The 23,300-nt window shown below is 38.6% G+C and overlaps 2 protein-coding genes across 2 annotated transcripts; both read right to left on the bottom strand.

Moving 5' to 3' along the window:
* Nucleotides 1-5,774: 5,774 nt before the first annotated feature.
* Nucleotides 5,775-10,365, bottom strand: LOC126610994 (D-3-phosphoglycerate dehydrogenase 2, chloroplastic-like). The gene is made up of 5 exons (XM_050279183.1): nt 9,637-10,365; nt 7,414-7,790; nt 7,106-7,220; nt 6,915-7,006; nt 5,775-6,834 (listed from the first exon to the last, which is right to left on the bottom strand). Exons 1-5 carry the CDS (start codon nt 10,283-10,285, stop codon nt 6,166-6,168), a joined length of 1,902 nt encoding a protein of 633 aa, XP_050135140.1. The 5' UTR covers nt 10,286-10,365; the 3' UTR covers nt 5,775-6,165.
* Nucleotides 10,366-15,607: 5,242 nt separating this feature from the next.
* LOC126611807 (uncharacterized) lies at nt 15,608-16,333 on the bottom strand. Its single transcript, XM_050280160.1, has one exon. The coding sequence runs from the start codon at nt 16,331-16,333 to the stop codon at nt 15,608-15,610; it is 726 nt and encodes a 241-aa protein (XP_050136117.1).
* Between the last annotated feature and the right edge of the window lie 6,967 nt (nt 16,334-23,300).

Genomic DNA, 23,300 nt, shown 5'->3' with positions numbered 1-23,300 from the left:
CTTATTGTTACTATAACTTCTTGGGTAACTAAAAAGACTTAAGAGTTATAAAAATAAAATAAAGTAAAAGGGATGAAAACAAAAGGAAGTGGCATACAAAGAAAAAGAAAAAAGAAAAAAAAAAGATGGAGACTTAATCATCACCCTTTTCTGTTTTTTGCTTTATTTATGCGAATGATGTTGATTTAAAGCCCTTTCACAAGTTCCATTTACTTAAAAACAAGGGTAAAAGACTGTTTACTACCCTCATGTTTCGTGGTTTTCAACATTTAGTACATCAAGTTTTTTTCGTCTCAGAGCATACCTAAAGTGTTAATTTTGGAACAATCTCATACATCCGTTAGTCAAACTGTTAATTCTCCCGTTAATTGATGACGTGGTGCCTATGTGGACAATGATTAGGCGCCACATGTCATTAAAGCGTCCACATGGAAATTAAAAAAGGAAAACTAATGAAAAGGGCTTGAAAACTTTGAGTTTTAATGATAAGGACAAAATAAAGGGTAAAGTGAATAGTACCAGAATTGACTTTTTAGTGTAAAAATATGGTTTTTCGTTAAAGTGAACAGTACCGGGTGCTTTTCGTTAAAGTTCCCAATTAAAAATTCAAAAAATATAAAATTTGGTCTTCTTCTTCCTCCCCAACATTCCCTTCCTCCCTTATCCCTCCATTCTCTTCTTTGCACGACCCACCAAATCCCAAGTTCCTTTCAAACCCTCGCCGCGGAGTTCCCTCCCCTCACTCGGCGTGCCTACTTTGCAGCCACCATCTTCGCCATCGACGACATCTTATCCTCTGCGTCCAAATCCTGGACCCACCGCCACAACGGCGCTGTTGTAGTTCTTGGCCTTTTCTCTGCTCTCCTGTCTCTTTTCTTCCCTTCTTCTTCCTTTTTCATTTTGATTTTCCTTTTCCATTTCCGTTTTCTTTCATCTCGAAAGAGACCCCAATTTTTTTGGGTTCACAAAAGAAACCCAATATTAGTTTATTTGAATTTTTTTTTCTTCTAACTTTATAGTTTTCTGGAAAATTAGGAGGATTTGGGTCTCCTCCACCTGGGTTCACAAAGAGAAGATCCATACTTGAAAATACCAAATTCTTGAACCGATTCCAACCAAAACCCTTTTGGATCAAAACCTAGTAGATTTGTACCTTTAGAATTTGAAAAATGTAACCCCAAATTGTTGAACCCACTCTCCAAATCGCCCGAATAATCAAGGAGGAGTACCTAAATTCGCAAAGGTTAGAAGCAACAGCTTGGAATCTTCTCACTTCAGCTTTTATTAATCTCTGGCTGTGCGAAGAAGAGAATGAAAAACAAAACAAAAAAAAGAAAAACAAGAATCAGGGAGGAACCCACCAAACCCTCTAAATCATCCGTCCGTCCCTCGCTCCTTCCCTTCTTCTCCCTCCATTCTCTCCTCTGCACGAACCCACCAAATCCCGAGTTCCTTCCAAACCCTTGCCGCCGAGTCCCTTCCCTTCACTCGGCTTGCCTACTTCGCAGCCACCATCTCCGTCATTGACGACTAGCTTTTTTCCTAACCTTGTGGTTAAATGCTCCAACATGCACACCCATGGTTAATGGCTTCGAAAGCTGGTCCTGGATACGATGGTGAGGAGATCAGTCAACGATGGTGGATCGAAGCTGAGAGTTGAATCAAACGAGTCCGGCGGTTGCGGGATCTGGGTTCTGTAGGGGTTTGGTAGGTTGGTGCATATATCCACACCTTGAGGAGTTGAATCAGAGCTAAGAGTTTGGTGGGTTGGTGCATATTTGGGTTCTCAGCTTCGGACTCATTGTGGGATATGAGACTTGTTTTTAGGAGAGAATGGAGGGATAAGGGAGGAAGGGAATGTCGGGAAGGAAGAAGAAACCCAAATTTTTTATTTTTTATTTTTTATTTTGAAATTTTAATTTCCACGTGGACGCTTTAATGACACGTGGTGCCCAGTCATTGTCTACATGGGTGCCACATCATCAATTAACTGGAGAATTAATAGTTTGACTAAAGGATGTATGAGATTGTCCCAAAATTAACACGTTAGGTATGACTCTAAGACGAAAAAAACTTGATGTACTAAATGTTGAAAACCACGAAACATGAGGGTAGTAAACAATCTTTTATCCTAAAAACAATTTATTTACAGTGGGGGGAATTATCACCCTTTGCTTTAATTTTTTATTTGTTTATGTGAATTGTGCTGAATTAAAGTCTTTGTCACAAGCTTTATTTATTTAAAAACAATTTATTCACCATTGTTGGAATTACCGCATATTACTTTAATTTATTTATTGTACTTTTTTGTTATGATAAGTATATACATGACCCGAAGTTCCTTGATCAAATTAGAGCCTGCAGTTTCTTGATTCTCATCATATAAAATGATTGGACCCGAAGTTCCATCATGTAAAAAGATCGGACCTGAATTTCTTTGATCATCATCATATAAAAAGACTGGGCATGAAGATGAAGTCCCTTATCCTCAAGATCAGACATGAAGTTCCTTGATGAGTACAATAAGTTGAAGTGTCGCAGTGCCACAACTTAATTGTAATAAAGGTCATAAGACTCTCAGTCCACAAACAATTAAATAAGGACCATAAGTTCCTTGATTCATGTAAATAATGATATAATCCATGTATATTTGCTGCAGAGTTTCCATCTCAAATTTTTTATGATTATTGCATGTCACTGGGCATTGATGTTGAACACCATGTTCCTTATTTCCATACTCAAAATGATTTAGCAGAGGTATTTATTAAGCGGATGAAATTGATTACCTGCGCTTTGCTCATGAAAACGAAATTATCAGTTTCTACATAGGGACATGTCATTTTACATGATGCATTATTAGTTCGGTTAAGACTTGTTGCCAACCATTAATACTTCTCAGTACAACTCATGTTTGGGCACAACCAAACATTACACATTTACGAATTTTTTGTTGTGTTATCTATGTGCCTATTGCACTGCCACAACGTACTAAAATGAGGTCTCAACGCAAACTGGGAATTTTTGTTGGATTGGATTCACCATTTATCATTCAATATTTGGAACCCTTGACTGAGGATATGTTTACCATGCAGTTTGCATTGACACACCCCGACTGGAGTCGAGGCATGTTGGCCATCACCCAAATGTGACATAACCAAAAGTGGAAGTATTGTAAAAAAATGTGAATAAATTAAAACCAAAACTAGAACTTATTTAAACTAATAAAGTGAGTGCGCAATAGTGGATAAAACCCATAGAATACAAATATTCAGAGCATAGATGACAAAAGAGTGTGCAGTCGAAACTAGTAAGTACTTAATACACGATATGATAAGTTCCTACACTTAAACAGGGATACGTTAGAATCGCCGGCTAATCCTCGTACACCACAGAGTAATTCAACTATCTAAGACCTGGATGTTCGAAAAACAGAAGGGTGAGTGGGCAAAAACAAAAGTTTATAAAATCCATTTATTTTATGAACATACTAACTCCTCGCCGTAAAACATGTATAGTTTCTAGAAATCATACTACATATAGGTATGAAATCAAATGCAAATCAACAGTAAATCTAGAAGTATGCCACATCACAATATCTCAACAGTAATATAAGTAAAATCAGGTGTTTAATCAATCTATACTAGCACACAAGTCGGAGTTGCATAATGCGACTTGTACGACTAAATTGATGCTCATCAATCTATGCTAGCACACGAGTTGGAGTTGCATAATGCAACATATACGACAGAACTAGGTGTAATCATAATATACGCTCTAGTGATATAATCACGTGAAAACTGGAGCTATTCGCGATTACCTACGAGTCGGAGTTACCTAATCCAACCTATACGACAAGACTGGCACCTACTTGGATCCAAGGCGAGCGTGCGATGCGGAGGTGAACATACAAGTGAAAAACTGGCCCTGATTCTGGGCGAGCACTAACACCGGGGTGCAGCAATGATGAGAGACTATATAAATATAAGCATGCCATAATGATTCAATAATTCTAATCAACATAATAAACTTACTTGCGCATCCCATAGGATTATTTTAGCATTTCACAACAGTACAACATTTCTTATAACGTTATTTAATCATGGCATGATATGCATAAATCAATTCAAAAGCATTTGTGGAAACTATAAAGTTTCTATATATGTATATAGAAAATGAAACTGAAACAGATTTCATTAGGAAAGTAGAACAAGCCTTTCAAAATCTTGAACTCAAACGTATCACAAATAGAAGAGTCAATCCAACCACACTTACCAAGAATTGTTATCCAAGACCTACACCTCCAGACATTCAATTTGAAGAAAGAAACATTCAAAACCAATTCTTAGTTTTATCTGACAAACTCTATGAATGGAATATAAAAGGATTATTAGAACAAGAACTTTAAACAAGTTACAACATATCTTCATGGTTGCTAATAGTTATATTACAAATCATAATCTTAGTCAATCCCAAGTTGTCGATCTTCTGGTCACTAGATTTATAGGAATGCTTCATTCCTAGTAGGAAAAATATCTCACCGAACAATCAAGAAATGAAATAAAAAAATGCAGTTAAAAAGGATGAGGAAGGAATTCCCATTTTTGATGAGCATATAGGACAAGGAGTCCCAGATGCAATTAACACATTATTTTTCACCATTATAGAACATTTCATAGGGACACCTAGTAATGTCACTTCCAGAATCCATGATCAACTTAGTAATTTAAGATGCCCAACTCTAAGTGATTTTAGATGGTATAAAGATGTTTTCATGTCTAGAGTCATGCTTAGAGAAGATAGTAATCAACCATTTTGGAAATAAAAATTTATTAATAGATTACCAAATCTAATCCATGATGTTTATGATATTAAAGAACCATATGGATTGAAAATTATGAGTTGAATACTCAAATGATTAATCAATATTTAGACACTAAGAAGAATCATTTATCTTCGTGAGGATAAAGATGAATTGATATTTGATCCAGAAGTATATGCTTTATTATATTTAGCACAACACTATTCTCATTTGTTAAAAGGTTCATTGATTTATATTCTTGGAACTAGAATATTTCATCGTTTCCTTATTTATTTATTGATTATGGAACCATAAATTTTCATAGGTTTCTATATCTAACAAGCTGGAATAAAAGTTTTCAGGCATAATGGAGGAATAAAAGGTTCATCGATTTATATTCTTGGAACTAGAATATTTCATCGTTTCCTTATTTATTTATTGATTATGGAACCATAAATTTTCATGGGTTTCTATATCTAACAATCTAGAATAAAAGTTTTCAGGCATAATGGAGGAAATTTTTATACATTACTTGGCAGAACCTCAGAAGGAGGAGGTGTCACATCCTGGCCCGGGCTCCCACCACATTCCGGGCTCGACTCTACCGTAGCACGATTTATCCGCTTTGAGCCCGATTATGCCCTCACAGTTTTGTTTCTGGGAACTCACACGAGAACTTCCCAATGGATCACCCATCATGGGATTGCTCTTGCTGCGATCTCGCTTAACTTCAGAGTTTCGATAGAACCCGAAACCAGTGAGCTCCCAAAAGACCTCGTGCTAGGTAGAGATGACAATATACATATAAGGCTTACATGATTCACTCCCCTGGGTGATATGGGATGTCATAGGAGGCACTGGAGACAGATTATGTGGAGCCTCAGTATTTGTACTCCTATTATTACAGATTATAAATGAAAGTACCACTACTGCCCCAATGACGTATTCTAGTCACACTGACTGTAGAAGAACCTCGTAAATATTATGTCTTATTTTATTTATTCCACTACACACATACCGCCGATTTTACAACACGTACAAATAAGTTCACATACTAGCAGAAGAACTACTTCTGCTACTACACCAGCACTGACAATAATCGAACAACAACAACAATCGAACAACAACAACAGCGACAGAATGCGGGTAAAGAATTGCCAAAACTAACTAAAACAACAATTCTGAATACCCCGGCTTCTGGCATATCATACACGTTGGCGCGGAATACATTACCATGTAAACTAAATTCACGGCGCAGCCAGGGACACGCAGAGCTGGCCGGCCTCTTTGTTTACTGCTGAAGAACACAACTTAAACCAACTGTGATTGTAATTTTCTGCACCAGAAGCCTTCTCGTTAGTTTTTCACTATAGCTTAAGGAACACGAACTCTTCGATATCAGGCACCTTTCCGATTTTATTTAGCAACTCCTCCTTCGGTTCCTCATCCACTCCAATCGCCATTATGGCCTTCTTCTGAATAGTTCTTCCCACACTCATAAAGTTCACATTCACATTCTCAGTCCCAAGTATTTTCCCCACCTGCCCAATCATGCCTGGCTGATCCACCTGCCGGCACAGAATGAGATTGCCCTCGAGGCTCACGTCCACGCCAAACGATCCCAACAATGTCAGATGGGGCTTTCCATATTTTACTTTCCCCTCAATGCTTATGTTTCCATTTTTGGAAACACAACTTGCGAATTTGGACTCCACATTGGTAATGTGTACCTGGATTGAAGCAACGGGGAACTCAGGGGATGAGTCTATAGCTACCCTTTCCTCGGTTATGCGTAGACCTTTATCCTTTGCAACGAAATCTGCGTTGACTAGATTGATAAACGAGGCAGATATTGGTTCGATGATGCCTTTAGTGATCATGGCCCTGAGAAGCCTGGTATCCAAGTCATCGGGGTCGCGAGCTGTTTTGTAAACCACCCTCACAGATGTGATCCCACTCCCTCCTGCTACTAATTGTACAGCCAACTTCCCCAGCTTCTCGGCTAGCACTACATAAGGAGACAACTCAGCCAGAACCTGAGAACATGAAAAATTTGTGAGCTTAACTAATCTTATGCGAGTCTTGCTATTCCTCTTCTATCAATAAACAAACATACCTCAGGAGGGACCATTGGAGCGTTGACAGCGGTTGCAGAAAGTTCACCTTTCAATGCTCCAACTACAGCCTCGGCTATTTCAATGGCAACACCTTCCTGGAAAAATAACATTTCGTGCAGAATTCGATGAGTTAAAGGATGTAAAGATATATCCTTCGATAAAGTTTTGATCGGTATCGGAGAAATTAAACGTGCCTGCGCTTCCTTTGTGCTGGCTCCTAGATGAGGTGTGACTGTGACATTCTCGTGTTGCACTAGCTTGCTATCTTTGGATGGAGGCTCCTCTGCGAACACATCAAGTGCAGCCTGTTCCGAAACAATGTAACAAACATAACCGCATTTTAGCATACATGAAAACAATACTAATGATGTTTCTCCCTCAATAGAATAATGCGGAAGGAGAAAAGTGGGGTGCGGAAATCGCTTTGTGCCTCGAAAACATGCTTATACAGTTCTATGTTCAACATGGTGAGCTTTGACATAAATTAGAGGATCATACCTGAGCAACAATTCCACTATCAAGAGCTCTCACTAGTGCATCCTCATCAATGACTCCACCCCGGGCAACATTAATGATTCGGACTCCCTTCTTCATCTGCGCGAATGTTTTGTCATTCAACACCTTTGATGTTGTAGGAGTCAGAGGCATATGCAGTGAGATGAAATCTGCAGTGCCAATTGCCTGCTCAAAAGAGACCAATTCCACACCAACAGCGCGTGCTCTGTCAACCGGGGCATAAGGATCATGCGAAATAACGTGCATTCCCAAGCCTTTCGCACGTCTAGCAACTTCGGATCCAACTTTTCCAAATCCCATTACTGCCAATGTCTTCCCAACCAAAGAGACGCCAACGTACTTGTTTCGTTGCCATTTGCCTGCAAAAATCCGGCACCAAATTTAGCAATATCTGCAGGATATAGCAGTAGAACTTCAAGGGAAATATGCAGTCCATCCTGACACTTGCGCAAAGGAAGTGTGTCAACATGTTCTTGAAAGGCTCAAAACTAAAACAATATGTGTCAACTAAAATTCTCTGCGATCGATTTAACGAGCAAAATTAGCGAAATTTAATGATCTGACAAATTATGGTAATTGCAACCCTCTCATTCACCTAGCAGAACCAACATCTTAGTGGAATTAAGGCTTTTTCATCATTCTGTATGTTTAGTCCGGAAACAATCGTACTCAAACATTTTTACTTCTACATTTCTCCTCCTGTTTCCAACCTGTAATTCTCCTTTGATTTATTCAGTCCAAAGTCAGAAGAAACTAAAGACTGCATGGAAATTAAAACGAGAGTGCGGAAATCATTTCTCGATTAGAAACCCGATCAAATTCTGTCAGGGTACATTAACAGTGCTAGATTTCCTCAGAACCTCAACCAGTCATCTTTGTCTTTGATAATCAAAAGGGGTCCCTTCAATCCTAGCTATCAGCAGATAAAATATACCTGTCGGAATTTGATTCCTGTTCTACTTTGGAATAAAATTGTTCCTGCATGCCATGCTCACATGTGAAGCACGTGCACCCACCTCTGGAATGTGTCGGTTGAACATCATCCATTCAAATTGTATATATATATATATATATATATGCAAATATATAGATATACGGAGTCGTGTTTGAACACTTGTTGCGTAGGACAATCATATTTCTACCCAGAAAGCGACGGATGACGTATAAATTCAATGCACACCCACTAAAATTCAAAGAGTTGTATAAAGTACCAAAGCGGAAACCCGACCCCGGCATGCTATGTGACATCAAATCAGTAGAACTTTAACCCAACAATGTTTACTTTTTGCAAATTATTTTCCTCAAGTGAGAAAATAAACCCACCAAGTCTATCTTTTAGCTTAGATTTTTGATCCTGCAAGGGGATTGCAAGTATTAAGAGCTTTCGCCTTTATATCTAAGACCGTAAATTTGAATCTCTATCTCTTAATATTGGTTATTTTGGCCACTTAGTATTACGGTCTAATGATATTCTTATTCACTTATAAGTGAAAAGTATTAGGTTCGATTCTCGTCAAAGGCAAATTTGAACTACATTATTGCTAGCACATTGTAAGGCTAAGTTCACATCCCCCTAAACGCTAATAATATAGTTTGTTAGAAGAAGAAAATAAGTCACTTGTATTGAAAAGAAAAAAAGGCTTAGATCTTTTGATCCCAATGGTAAATATTTATTTATCGACAACTAAAGCATACAACTAAAATTTATACTATGTTAATCGAAAGTTTTTTTTTTTTTTAAGAAATGTATGATATTCATTGAAGTAAATCAGAACATGCACAAACTGAGGATACTATGCACAATGTGCCTCGATAAAACCTTGTTGGGGCTTTCAACCCGATCAAAGGGCAAAGAGTGTCCCGAACGACCTATCCTCAAATGACAATACATAGACAAATTATGAATATCTTCTAACAAAATATCCCTAAGCAAGTCGGGGTTCTTCAAACCACAAAAACTGTTGATCTATGTTAATTGAAAGTCAAATCTACAAATTTAGAATTTTCCTTCTTGCTAAAAATTCACAGATAAGTGATTTTTAGACGCTCTTTTTCTCCTTTTGGATTCTTTTCACTTCGCAAATCCAATAATGAACCCAAATAGTTGGCCTACCAAAATCTGTCCTTGCCTAATACATGTAATTTGCAGATAATTGACAACAACAAAAAAGTAATATAACAACAAAAATTAAATGTGTTAATTACCAGCTTTGATGGAAGCATCAGCTTGTGCAACATTTCGTGACATGGCAGTGAGCAGAGCTATCCCGTGCTCTGCTGCAGCCACGGTGTTTGCCGTGGGCGCATTAACGACCAGACATCCAAACTCCGTGGCCGCCTGCAGATCCACATTGTCTATTCCCACACCAGCTCTTCCCACCACCTTCAACCTCCCTTTGGCGGCCTCAAACACCTGCCTGGTCACCTTCGTGCCGCTCCGAACAATCAAAGCGTCGCATGTCGAGATCTTGGCGCAGAGCTCCTCAGGGGAGAGGTTGTACGCGCACTCCAAGTTGCCAAAGCCACGTAGGACTTCAAGACCGGCTTCTCCGAGTTTTTCGGTGACCAGGACGGTCGGAGTTGAATCCGAGGACGTTGGCTTGGGAAGCTGGGAGGACTTGGAAAGATATGTGTCGGATGATGACTCGGCTTTTTTTAGAACGTTGGTTATGAGAAAAGAATGGGAATGCGAATTATGGGATCGAGAACGGGAGAGTTTTAAGGAGATGGGGCGGGAGGTGGCGTGGAGGAAGGAAAGAAGGTAGGGTATGGACGGTTGTGGTTTGGTTTGAGACGGCGGAGGGGAGGCGGTGAAGGCGGAGGAGGAGATGACCTTGATGCAGGAGGAAGCCATGGAAGCTGGGAGGTGTTTTTGTGTTTCTTTTTTAGGAAACTGTGTGATTGTGGTGGGTTGGTGTCAAGTTTCTGGGATCTTAAAGCAGAGTTTTTAATTAACCCAATTTGGGGTAATTTTTTAACTTTTAACTTTTTTTCTTAGGTAACAAGAATAGATATTATTCCAAAAACAAAATAACTAAGAATAGGTATGTTTTTTTGGAGAGTAAAATTTGTTACTTTTAATTACAGCCACTGCAGTTTTTGTCCTCTAAATCATCGGTTGCAGTTGCAAAACTACATTTACGTCTAGTTTGGGTTTTTTATTTTTCACTAAAAAGCTACTTTACTTTAAAGTTAAGCAGTAAAAAGTGTATAGTAAAAATAAAATATTCTGCTTATTTTAAAAGCAATGGCTTTCAAACAACAATTTTAAAAGCAGTTGAAAATTGTTTTAATAAAAAGTGCAGTTGAGCCTTTAATAAATATTTTTAATTCATATAATGCGTGAAAGACAATAGCATATAGTTTGTATACTCAACTCAACAATAAAGTGAGCCAACTGATCATTAATATTTATAGTAGTACAAGAGGAATCTGTGTAGAAGAGGAATACATAAAACATAATATTCAATTAGAACTAGACTAGAACTAGGAGTAGAACTTGGACTTGGACTTGGATAAATCTTCAGTATTAGTGTCCATATCGAAATGTGACTGTTCTGCACCAATTGGAATCAGACTTGGTTTATCACTCCCTCACAAACTGACCGTGACCATGTACGGGAAGTTTGGACAACAAGAAGGAAAACCGAACAACAAATAAACCCTTGGTAAAGAGATCAGCCAGCTAATCTGTGGAAGAGACATAGCTAACAATGATCTCCTTGCCAGTGACTTTCTTACGGATGTAGTGATAGTCAACTTCCACATGACGTATACGTTGTTGATAAACTGGATTAGAGGCAATAAAGATGGCACTAATATTGTCACACCATAGTCGTGGAGGAGTAAGAGGAAGATGGAGTTCACGAAACAAAGTACAATATTAAGAAAGAGCAGCAGCGGTGTAAGCAAGTTGGCGATACTTAGCTTCTGTACTTGAACGAGAAACACCACGTTGTTTCTTTGAGCTCCAGGAGATGAGATTGTCACCTAGGAAGATGCAATAACCACCAGTACATCGTCGATCATCAGGGTCACCAGCATAGCCTGCATCAGCAAAGGCAGTGAGATGAAGAAAACTGGGGCGATATACGATGCCATGATTGGGGGTATCTTTAAGGTAAGGGAGGATTTGCTTAACAGCAACCCAATGAGTCATGGTTGGTTTATGCATAAACTGACAAACCTGATTAACAGCGAACGCAATATCGAGTCGAGTGAAGAGAAGATATTGCAAGGTACCCACAACACTACTAAATTCAGTGATGTCAGATAAGGGTTCACCTTCGCTTAAACTGAGACGACGTCCACTAATGGTTGGTGTGGAAATCGATTTACACTCCAACATTTTGGTGCATTTGAGAAGATTAGTGATGTACTTTGTCTGAGTGAGATGAAGATCGGTGCTAGTGTGATGAACTTCCATATCGAGAAAATAATGTAGAGGGCCGAGATCCTTCATTGAAAACACCTGACTCAATTGATGAATTAGACGTGTAATGTGAGGTAAGCTATTTCATGTACTAAGGATGTCATCCACATAAATCAATAGGTAAATAGCCACAGAGCCATCAAAGAATATGAACAATGACGAATCAGCATGTGACGATACGAAGCCCAAGTATTCCAAATGTTGAGAAAAACACTGAAACCAAGCACGAGGCGCTTGTTTGAGACTGTAGAGGGATCATTGCAATTTGCAAATATGAGAGAGACGTTGTGGATCGATAAAGCTTGATAATTACTGAATATATACCTCTTCATTCAACGTTCCATGTAGAAATGCATTTTGGACATCAAGTTGATGAAGTGGCCAATTAAAGTGAATAGCAATGGAGAGAATTAACCAGATAGTTGCATGATTAATAACAGGACTAAACGTCGCACCGTAGTCTAAGCCTTCTTGTTGATAGAACCCATTAGCCACTAACTGTGCCCTGTAACGCTCTATGGAACCATCAGAACGATGCTTGATTTTGTAAACCCATTTGTTGGGAAGAATATTCATATGAGGTTGAAACGGCACCAAATACTACGTGTCATTCCTTTGAAGAACATTGAACTCGTCAGCCATTGCCGTCCGCCATTCTGAAACTTTATTAGCCTAACTAAAACACGTATGCTCAACAAAGTCGTGATCAACAATAGTATCAAAAGCATATTTCAAATTAGATTTATGAAAATCAGCTTTGGCCCGAGTAACCATTGAATGAGTCGAAGCACTTACCTCGGAAGCAGATTGAACCTTTGTACCGATGAAGTGTGCAAGTGGTCGTAAATTTGCAAGTGGTGGCTGATCTGGAGAGGGAGAAGATAAGGATGATGGTTGGGTAAGAAGGACAAGGGGCTGGACTGAAGACACATACTTGTTTCTACATGTATAAACTAGCAAATGACGCTGAGTTGCAGGCTATAGGTTAGGTACGGTTGAGATTGTGAGAAAAGATAGTGGGGCTGCGACATCTGGTTATGAAGAGGGTGCAAAGGCAAGGACAAGATGATGTGATGGGCTAATGTCAATGACTGGATCCACAGACAAGGAGGGCGACAATGGCGAAGTAACAATGGATTCTTTATATGGAAAGCTGTTCTCATCAAACACAACATGGCGAGAAAGAAAGACATGTCCCATAAAAAGATCCAAACATCTATAACCATGGTGATTCAAAGAACAACCTAAGAAAACACAACATTTAGAACGAAATTGCAATTTATTGTTTTTATACGAACGCAAATAAGGAAAACATGCACAACCAAAAACCTTAAAAAAAATTATATTGAGGAGGTTTATTTATGTTGTAAAAGACAAGTGTGCAAACGATTAATTATGTAATTAGCAATGTGAAAAGATTCGGCCCAATAAGAAGTGGGTAAGCGAATTGAGCTAAGAGAGTAAGGCCAGTTTCAACTAAATGTCGATGTTTACGTTTGTTGATGCACAAAACTGGAGGTCTTGGAACAACGTAAATCCGACTGTGAATCTGCATGAAAGTAAAGAACACAAGATGTATCGTGGTTCACCCCAATGTTTGGGCTACGTCCATATTGATGTTGATATTGTTTCACTCTGAATGGTGAATATACAAGAAGGCTAGAGGCAGTGTGCTCTCTAGCCTATTTTCTCTCTTCCCATGGCCTAAGCCTTGCCTTCTAACTTGACCTCTCTTGGCCTTCTTAATAAAGAGAGTGAGGAGTCATTTTATAGAATAAGGGCTCCTCACTTATTACATATTTGCCCCTTCATTTATTACATAATTACATTTGAGTCCCCCGAGTATTTATACGAGATCTAAATACGGAGGCCCTAAGTATGGTACAAACAGTAGTCCCCCAAGTCTTCAGTCAAGAGAGTCTTTTGGCTGGAGACTTGAAATTTAGTCCACGTGTGGGCCGAAGTAACCAGATGTCATCTAGAACTGAATACTCGGTATGAGGCGGTGCTCAATGTGAAATGATGCTCTTCTAAAAGTAGCACATGTTGCGAGGCTGCTCGACTTGTGGCTTATGTTGCCTTGGTTGGCTCGGCTTGTGGTGTTGAAGGTGAGGGAGTCCCTTTTATAGAATAAAGGCTCGCTCCTCAATACATAAGTGATGGGCTAAGAGTGATGCTAGCGGCGAGGCAGTTGCTCAGCTGGCGGCGATGCTCTCTTATGATGGTGAGCGAATCCCTTTTATAGAATAAGGGTTCACTCCTCAATACATGAATAATGGGTGCTCTCTAATAAAAGTGAGGGAGTCCATTTTATAAAATAAGGGTTGGCTCCTCAATACATAAATAATGGGTGCTCTCTAATGAAAGTGAGGGAGTCACTTTTATAGAATAAGGGCTCGTTTCTCAATACGTAAGTGATTGGCTAAGTCCCCCAAGTATTTTTCATGAAGCCCAGTTGCGGAAGCCCAATATATGGTACATAGTGTAGTCCCTCAAGTCTTCAGTCAATAGAGGTTGTTGGCTGGAGACTTCAAATTTAATCCATGTATGGGCCGAAGTGGCGGTTGTTCGGAGACGGTCTTTGTATACCATGCACTTAAGCTTTGTAGGTGTAGCTTTGAAAGTGAAGCTTTAAAGCTGGAGCTTTTGTAAATGCAGCTTTGAAGTCGGAGCTTCGTAAATGAAGCTTTCGAAGCTGGAGCTCTCGAAGCTGGAGCTCTGTAAATGAAGCTTTCGAAGCTGGTTGACATGAGTAATGCTCATGAATGTTTATATGAGTGATGCTTATGAATGTTGACATGAGTGATGCTCATGAATGTTGATATGAATGATGTTCATCAATGTTTATGTATGATTGACATAAGTGATGCTCATGAATGTTTATGTATGATTGACATAAGTGATGCTCATGTATAATTTTGGAGTACTGGGCGTACTTTTGATCACCTGGTTGGTGATAATAGCGGCAGGCTGCCGAATAATTTTGGAGTACTGGGCGTACTTTTGATCACCTGGTTGGTGATAATAGCGGCAAGGTACCAAATAAATTTGGAGTACTTGACATACTTTTGATCACTTGGTTGGTGATAATAGCGACAGGGTGCCGAATAAATTTGAAGTCATAGGGCCTGGCTCTTTTGAGCATATGGGCCTTGGCCCTCCACATAACATTCCAGCCTATTATTTTGGGCTTGCCGTTTTTTTTTATTACCCTCTGATTGGGTTTATATAGATGGATTCGAAAGATAAGAAAAATAAATCACATCATTCAAAAATAAATCCGACCCTCAGCTCAATAGGTCACGCCCATAATTCCCTTTTTCTGAATGCCATCATCACCACAATTATGTCTGCTTCTTTTTATCTTCTTTTGCTTTATGCTTTTGCTTTCTGCTTTTACTTTCTGCTTTTCTTTCTGCTTTTGCTTTTGTTTTTACTTTCTCTTTTCCACAACACCTCTCTCTGTCTCTCTGTCTCTGCGATGTTGTCATACATGTGCATCTAATTAATCATTAATACCTTCTTTGCAGTTTGTCCCCTACCCACCTAAGGTCCTACCCAGTCAAATCCCAATCTCTAAGATTTTATTCTCTTCTCTTCATTGTTGACCATCACCAAGCTCATGCTCTCCGGCACCAACCTCACCGGCTCAATCCCGAAATAGATTTCTACCCTTAGTTCATTCTCCTTGCAGAGAGAAACAAAAACAGTAGCAACTTGTATCTTAACTCCAACTGAACCTGATCAAAGAGTGACTTCTCTATTGAACTGTTTCTCCAATCGAGCTGCCAAAACCCCACCTTCGTCATCCTCCTGCACCCTGATAATCTTAACAGCAACAGCTTCGTCATTGTAGATACCATGGTAAAGCCTGCTATGCGCCTCATGAGCAAATTTAAGCCCAAGAAACAGCTTCGACAAATCAACGTAAAATTCATTAGCAGCGTCCACGACATTGACTCTCCCGCCAACATGATCAAAGTACTTGGCCCAAGGCGACTTCTTCCGGCTCTTCGTCTTGTCATTGACTTTCATAGAAGCCAAGTGCCTGAGGGGGTTCGTATTCATCGAATTCGATGACTTACTCTGCAAATCCTTACTGAACAACCTTCCCAACCCCTTTCTCTTAAGATGTGGTGTCGAAAACCTCTTCGTATCAGACTTGGCTTCCTTAAACACATCGGAGATGTGGATCTGAGGCACAGAGGACAAAGATCTCTGCTTATTGGTAAGAAGATTTCGCCTAACCGGCATATGAATAGAATTCCTCTGAATCTTTGAATTACTAGGACTTGATTTCTGCTTCAAATGAGTTGCTTCCGCTTCTGCCACCTCTGTTAGTGCAGGACTTGACTTTAATCCAGCAATCCGGACGTTCTGCAGGGCTAACGAAAGGGCCGCCAATATTGAAGAATCAAACCAATGAGAAAATTTTGTTCTCCGAATCCAAGAATACGCCTCTTCCTCCATCCTCCCCAGTAATTCTACCAAATCCCAACCCAACTTTACACCCACAAAACCACCCTAATCACCTCCTCCTCGTCCCGAAGCCAAGAAGAAGGCCTAAATCCAACTGGGAAATCCTCAAACAATCTGAATTCAGCTAGTTTGGGTTGGGCCAGGAGGGAGGCGAGAAGGCGGAGATGGTGGCCATTGGAGGAGGAGGAGTTGGGTGGTGGGATTTTTGAGGATTCTGACAGCATAAATGTTGTTGAGCTTGGGGGATGTTATGGCAGGAGAGATTGATATTTTTTTAGTGGGAAATGTAGATAGAAATGAGGAAGAGAAGGCCTCAATACCTGGTATCTTTGATCTTCGCAACAAAACCCAACAATTGGATTTTGCTGAGAAATGGTAGATCCATAGGTTGAAATAAATAAAGGGTGTTAGGAGCTTGGGATAGCGGAAGCAATAGCTAGTCGATTGGGTTTTGCAGATTCACGGTGGATAGTGGTGAGGTTGTGAAGGTTTCACGATGGTGATATGAAAATTTGAGAGAGAACCGACATAGCTTTTTGTGTCGTTTCCCACAGACGGCGCCAAATGTTGATGCACAAAACCGGAGGCCTTGGAACAACGTAAATCCGACCGTGAATCTGCAAGAAAGTAAAGAACACAAGATGTATCGTGGTTCACCCCAATGTTTGGGCTACGTCCACACTGATGTTGATATTGTTTCACTCTGAATGGTGAATATACAAGAAGGCTAGAGGCAGTGTGCTATCTAGCCTATTTTCTCTCTTCCCATGGCCTAAGTCTTGCCCTCTAACTTGACCTCTCTTGGCCTCCTTAATGAGGAGAGTGAGGAGTCATTTTATAAAATAAGGGCTTCTCACTTATTACATATTTGCCCCTTCATTTATTACATAATTACATTTGAGTCCCCTGAGTATTTATACGAGATCTAAATACGAAGGCCCTAAGTATGGTACAAACAACGTTCGGCCAAGCCGTTTTGTTCAGGATGATAGAGGCATGTGAGTCGATGTAAAATGCCATGTTCATTAAAAAAAATTTAAAACCATGATTAACAAATTCACTGCCACCATCCGTTTGAAAAGCCTTAATCTTAACATTAAACATATTTTCAACCAAGTTTTTAAAAGTAACAAAGTTGGATAAAACATCAGATTTTAACCGTAGGGGATAAAGCCAAGTATAACGAGAGAAATCGTCCACATATACCACATAATACTTAAAGCCATAAACCAACAAAGAGGGTGAAGACCAAACATCAGAATGAATTAATTCTAAAGGAGAAGAAGACATGGATAGAGATAAAGAAAATGGTAATTTATGACTTTTACCTAAGGGACAAAATTTACTAGAAAACGAGCCTTTAATTGGCAATTTATTTGTAGAAATTAAATGTTGTAAAATTGAAAATGAAGGATGACCTAACCTAGAATGCCACAAAGCATCAGTTACACGTTCACCTACTAAAGCAAATACACCATGAGTTGGATGAAAGGAATGGCATGGGTAGAGTCCATTGTTACTCAGGCCTTGTAAAAGTGTATTCCCCATCCGCGAATCCTGCATACGATAAAAACGGGGATTTAAGGTAAAGAAACAATTATTATCATCCGTAAAATAGTTCAAAGAAATTACGTTAGTGGAGGCTTGAGGACAAAAGAGAGTATAAGGCAAACGAAGGGAAGCAGTTTTAGTGCAAAGAAATGAATCACCAATTTTGGAGATTTGCAAACCTGGACCACCATGCACACCACGAATTTGATCAGTACCATGATACTCACGAGGATTGTGAAGTTGTCCCACATCATTGGTTATGTGGGAATTGACGCTGGAGTCGAAGAGCCATTGTTGTACATATGGGGCAGCAGGAGCAATGGTAAATGCACAAGACGAGGGGGTAGACGCATAAGCTTGAAAATGAGACGAAGGAACCCCACCTTCATATGACATGTTGAGGCAATCGAAGTAATCGAAGCAATCAAAAGCTGAGTAACCATAACGTTGACAAATATGACACTGAATATGTCCAGATGAGGAAAAGGTTGGTGATGTTGGAGTAAAACCACTAGAACCAGAAGCAGGGTTGAGGATGCCATTGGAAGAGGAAGGGCGACCACGGGAGGGGGCTGCAGAATAAGAAGATTGGGAAAAATTAGAGTCACCAATATAGTTTCGGGAATAGCCACCTCCACGAGAAGAGCCACCACCGCGAACACCACGAAACGAACCACCGCGGCTGTGGGAGGCACCACAATAGGGAAGAGAGAAAGCGTTGTGACGTTGTTCTGCACTCAAGAGTAAAGCTTCCAGGGCATTGCAGGTGATGGGAGTATCATGGGCTTGTGCGAAAGCAACGGTGGTCTCATACTGAGGACCTACCTTGCTCATAATAATGGCAACTAAATCGGATTAAAAAATGGGGGTCCCAAAAAGAGCGTCGACAATCACATTAACTTTGTCGACATAATCAGCAATAGAGAGATCACCACGAAAGGTATTCATTAATTCAGTACACATCTAAATAATACGATTCTGAAACGTATAAGCATATCGTTCTTGAAGAGACGACCAAGCAGAGGCTGAATTAATTTTGTTGACGATAGTAGCAAGAACCTTGGGAGTAAGAAAAATAGTAATCCATGGATTGACTTTGTCAATGATTTTACTATCGACATCAAGAAGAAACGCAGCAGGGCTGGGAGATTCGCCAGTAACATAGGACAAAAAATTGCGGATGCACAACAAGGGAAGAAATTGGGCACTTTATAAGGGATAGTTGTTACGGTCAAGCTTGATTATGAGAAAGTTTGTGACAGAATGAGCGGCAGCAGAGGAAGAAGACGTTATAGCTGTAGAGAGAAAAAAATAATTAAAAGTTGAACCTTTGTCGTTAGACGCTGGCTCTGGATACCATGAAAGACAGTAGAATATAGTTTGTAAACTCAACTCAATAATATAGCGAGCCAACTAATCGTTAATATATTTATAGTAGTACAAGAGAAATCCGCGTAGAAAAGGAATACAGAAAACATAATATACAATCAGAACTAGACTAGAACTAGGAGCAGAACTTGGACTTGGACTTGGATAAATCTTCAGTATTAATGTCCTTATCGGAATGTGACTATTTTGCACCAATTGGAATCAGACTTGGTTTATCAATGCGATCATTAATTTTAGAGTAATGCTAGAGAGACTAAATTTGTAGACAAAATATCATAAACCAAATTACATAGAAATTGAAAATTGGATTATGACTTAATTGATAAACGTGTTCATTCCTATTGATAACACATCATTTAGTTTGCAAATTTTGTCTATAAATTTAGTCTCCCTAGCATACCCTTAATTTAAAAAATGACATTAGTTATCCTTCTATACACATTTTATACTTGGTGAACAAAGTGAGCAACACCACCTACCACTACAAACCCTAAAACCCTCCACAACAACCACCACGACAACCAAACCCGCTACCAATACCACCACAACCACAACTGTCACTACCATCATTTCTGTCACCACCACCACTATAAACACAACCGCCACTATTGCCACCAAAACCACAACCACAACCACAACCGCCACCATCGCCGTTGTTGCCCTCACCACCGTTGTCGTTGTCATCACCCACACTATCATGTCCATTTTTGTTATTATATACATTATACTACTTTTACTTTAAAATTTACCAAATGCTTTTACATTGCTTTCCATACAAAAAAAAATACAGTTTATCAAACGCTCAACTGCTTTATTTTGCAACTGATTATTATTAAAGCATAATAGAAGCAGTTTTAAAAAAATGCACTGCAGAAGTAGTTTTTTTAAAATAAAAAAAAACACACCAATTCCAAACTAGCCCTTAAAGGGCAACACGTAAAAGTAAATTTTTTTCCTCATATTCTACAAGTCTTGTATTATTCTCTCGTCTACGAGATATGAAGGTAAGCTTGTAAGACTATATTAAAGCTGCACACCTATTTAACGTCTCTTATGGATTAAGAATTGTAGAGATTGACTTCAATAATACTGTACGCTAATAAGGAGAGTGTTTTACTATATAACAAGGGTCCATGACTCCCTGCTCTCACATTCGATCATGGAAATTACCCCTCTAGCCTCATTGAATAGATTTGTGACAAATGCACAAGATCATTATTTATTATGAGTAAACGGTCAGTTTACCCCCTGAACTTTCATCTCACTTTTGATTTCCCCCCTGAACTTTTCTATTGGAAAATTAAGGACTCAAACTAATTTTTTTAGCCAATTTGCCCCCTACCGTTAATTTTTCATATATTCCATCCATATTTCCGTTAAGTGAGACCATGTGCACAACATGTGAGGGTAGTTAAGTTATTTCACTCTTAAAAATGATTAAAAAACTGAAAATAAAAAAAAAAGCAAAACTTTCCCTCTATTTTTTCCCGCTAATTCCTATCCTCGATTTTATTTTTCCCTCCCATTCCTATGCATGAGAAATGACATATGGTGTTATTGTCTACCATTTTTATTTTCTCTAACAAATTAATAATTTGACAAATGCTAATGGTGCTATTGTCTCCAAAGCAGTGCATTAATATAAGAAACCTTAATCTTTTTTATGGACATGTTTCTTATATTAATGTACTGCTTTGGAGACAATAACACCATGAGCATTTGTCAAATTATTAATTTGTTAGAGAAAATAAAAATGGTAGTACATGCTTCAAGAAAAAAATTAACTTAGCTACTTATGAAGACAATAACACCATATGTTATTTCTCATGCATAGGAATGAGAGGGAAAAATAAAATTGAGGATAGGAATTAGCGGGAAAAAATAGAGGGAAATTTTTTATTATTATTTATTTTCAGTTTTTAATCATTTTTAAGAGTGAAATGACTTAACTATCCTCACATGTTATGCACATGGTGTCATTTAACGGAAATATGGATGGAATATATGAAAAACTAACGGTAGGGGGCAAATTGGCTAAAAAAATTAGTTTGAGTCCTTAATTTTCCAATAGAAAAGTTCAGGGGGGAAATCGAAAGTGAGGTGAAAGTTCAGGGGGTAAACCGACAGTTTACCCTTATTTATTATGGCATCGTCACGATACAAGGAGAGATGTAGACACTATGGAGATTACTTAAAAATATTTTCCAAGTCAAGGTAGACAGATGTTTTAGTCAACAGATCCATTTTCCGAATAATCGTCTTTGTTTCTATATTTTCTAAAATTTTAGGTTCCCATGATTGGTTGGCTAAATTGGACAAGCACCTTTTTTATTTTTATTTTTTTCAATCAAGAAAAGCCACAACTCACTACTTTCTCAAGTAATTAAAAGCTCTATGAAAAAGTAACATTTGTTTGAGATTTGATTGTATATATGTAAACACGAAAATTATGTAGCAAATAACAAGAGAATACGTGTACAAAATAATTGTATTATATTAATTTTTATGTACGATTACAATTTATGTTTACAAAGTTTCCTCTTATTCGATCTTCGAAGTGTCAGGTGTGTAGTGTTGTTGATTCAAGGGTCTCGATGACTTGATCTTGGATGCCGTAAGGTTTTGGCTCTTGGCAATGGAGAAACAGGCATGTGTAGGGGTGATTGGTGGTTCTGCACAAGTTAGACAAAGAACGCGGAGGGTTTTCCAAGTCTTCTTGAGTATTTGAGGGGTTTGAGTGCTTAAGAGCTTCAGAGTTTCAAAGCTTCATCGTTTGGACGTAAATGATTTTCTGGACTATTTCCTTTGTCTTGGAGCCTCCTATTTATAGATTTTCTAAGTCTTGCCTACGGATGGATTTGGATTTGATTGTGGGCTTTGATTAATTAACGAAAGAACCAGGACTTGATTTGCGGGCCGATTCGTAATTTGACTCAATCAATTAACATTTGATTTGATTAAATTAAAATCAAATAATTCATTTCGGCCAAATGTTGACACGTGTCCTTTTTGAAGACTTGTGTGATTTTGATGAGGCACTTCATGTGTATGATTTATGAGGCACATAGCGGATACCACGTATGCCCTAGCATGTTGAAACTTTAATGCATTGACAAATATTTATTTCACCAAAATTTCGATGTCTACAACATATTCTAGCAAAATCTATGGTAGTTTTGCTTCTATGTGAATTATCATTGTGTGTAAATGTGCAGCTGTTTTCTTTAGATTGATGAGTTCATCATTTTTCAGTAAATTTTTTTTATCTATAGTTTGGTGGTGTTCTGAGAGGGGAAATGGGAAAATGAGGTGAGGGAGCCTCGAACTCCCTTGAGGAGGGCCACAAGAGTGCTTGATTTCCACTATAACATTAACCATCAATTTTTCGTTTGATGGGGCCTCGGATGTCCCTGTTCCTAGGGGACACCCTACCTCATTTTTCAGTAAACTAATTACAAATCATTATTTGTGTATACAGTCAATGCAATCGAATTACACTAAAAATGCACACCAATTATTATTGATTAGTTGGTAGTATAACTAACATATCAACTCAAAATATAATCATTTCAATCCCACTACAATATCTCTCTCATCAATGATGAATAAGACCACTTGGAACCTCTTTTTCGTTAGGCACCCAATCATTCAACTTTGTCCCTTCGTGGGTCCTTTCCTATCTCCTAAAGTTTAAGTTTACTTCAACTTTTAATTGGAGATGCGGAATCTCAATCACATATTATATCTCGAAAAAAGAAAAATATTAAAAATATCATATTTTATAAATCACATCTACATTATCTTTTTAATAGACGTGTGATCTACTTTTTTTCCTCATTTGTACAACTTACTGTTTTATCCGATTCAAACACCTTAAAAATGCATATATATAGTATAAATTACAATAGTGGTCCATGAATTATACATTTGTTTTATGGTAATCCAATTTCTTCCCCTATTCCATTTTTATCAATATGTCAACTTTTCAACTTGTTTTGTCATGTAAATGCTGCATGAA

Source organism: Malus sylvestris, chromosome 17, assembly GCF_916048215.2.
Source record: "Malus sylvestris chromosome 17, drMalSylv7.2, whole genome shotgun sequence".
Lineage (NCBI taxonomy): Eukaryota > Viridiplantae > Streptophyta > Magnoliopsida > Rosales > Rosaceae > Malus > Malus sylvestris.
The sequence above is the reverse complement of the archived record's forward strand: the minus strand, read 5'-3'. Positions and strand labels throughout refer to the sequence as shown.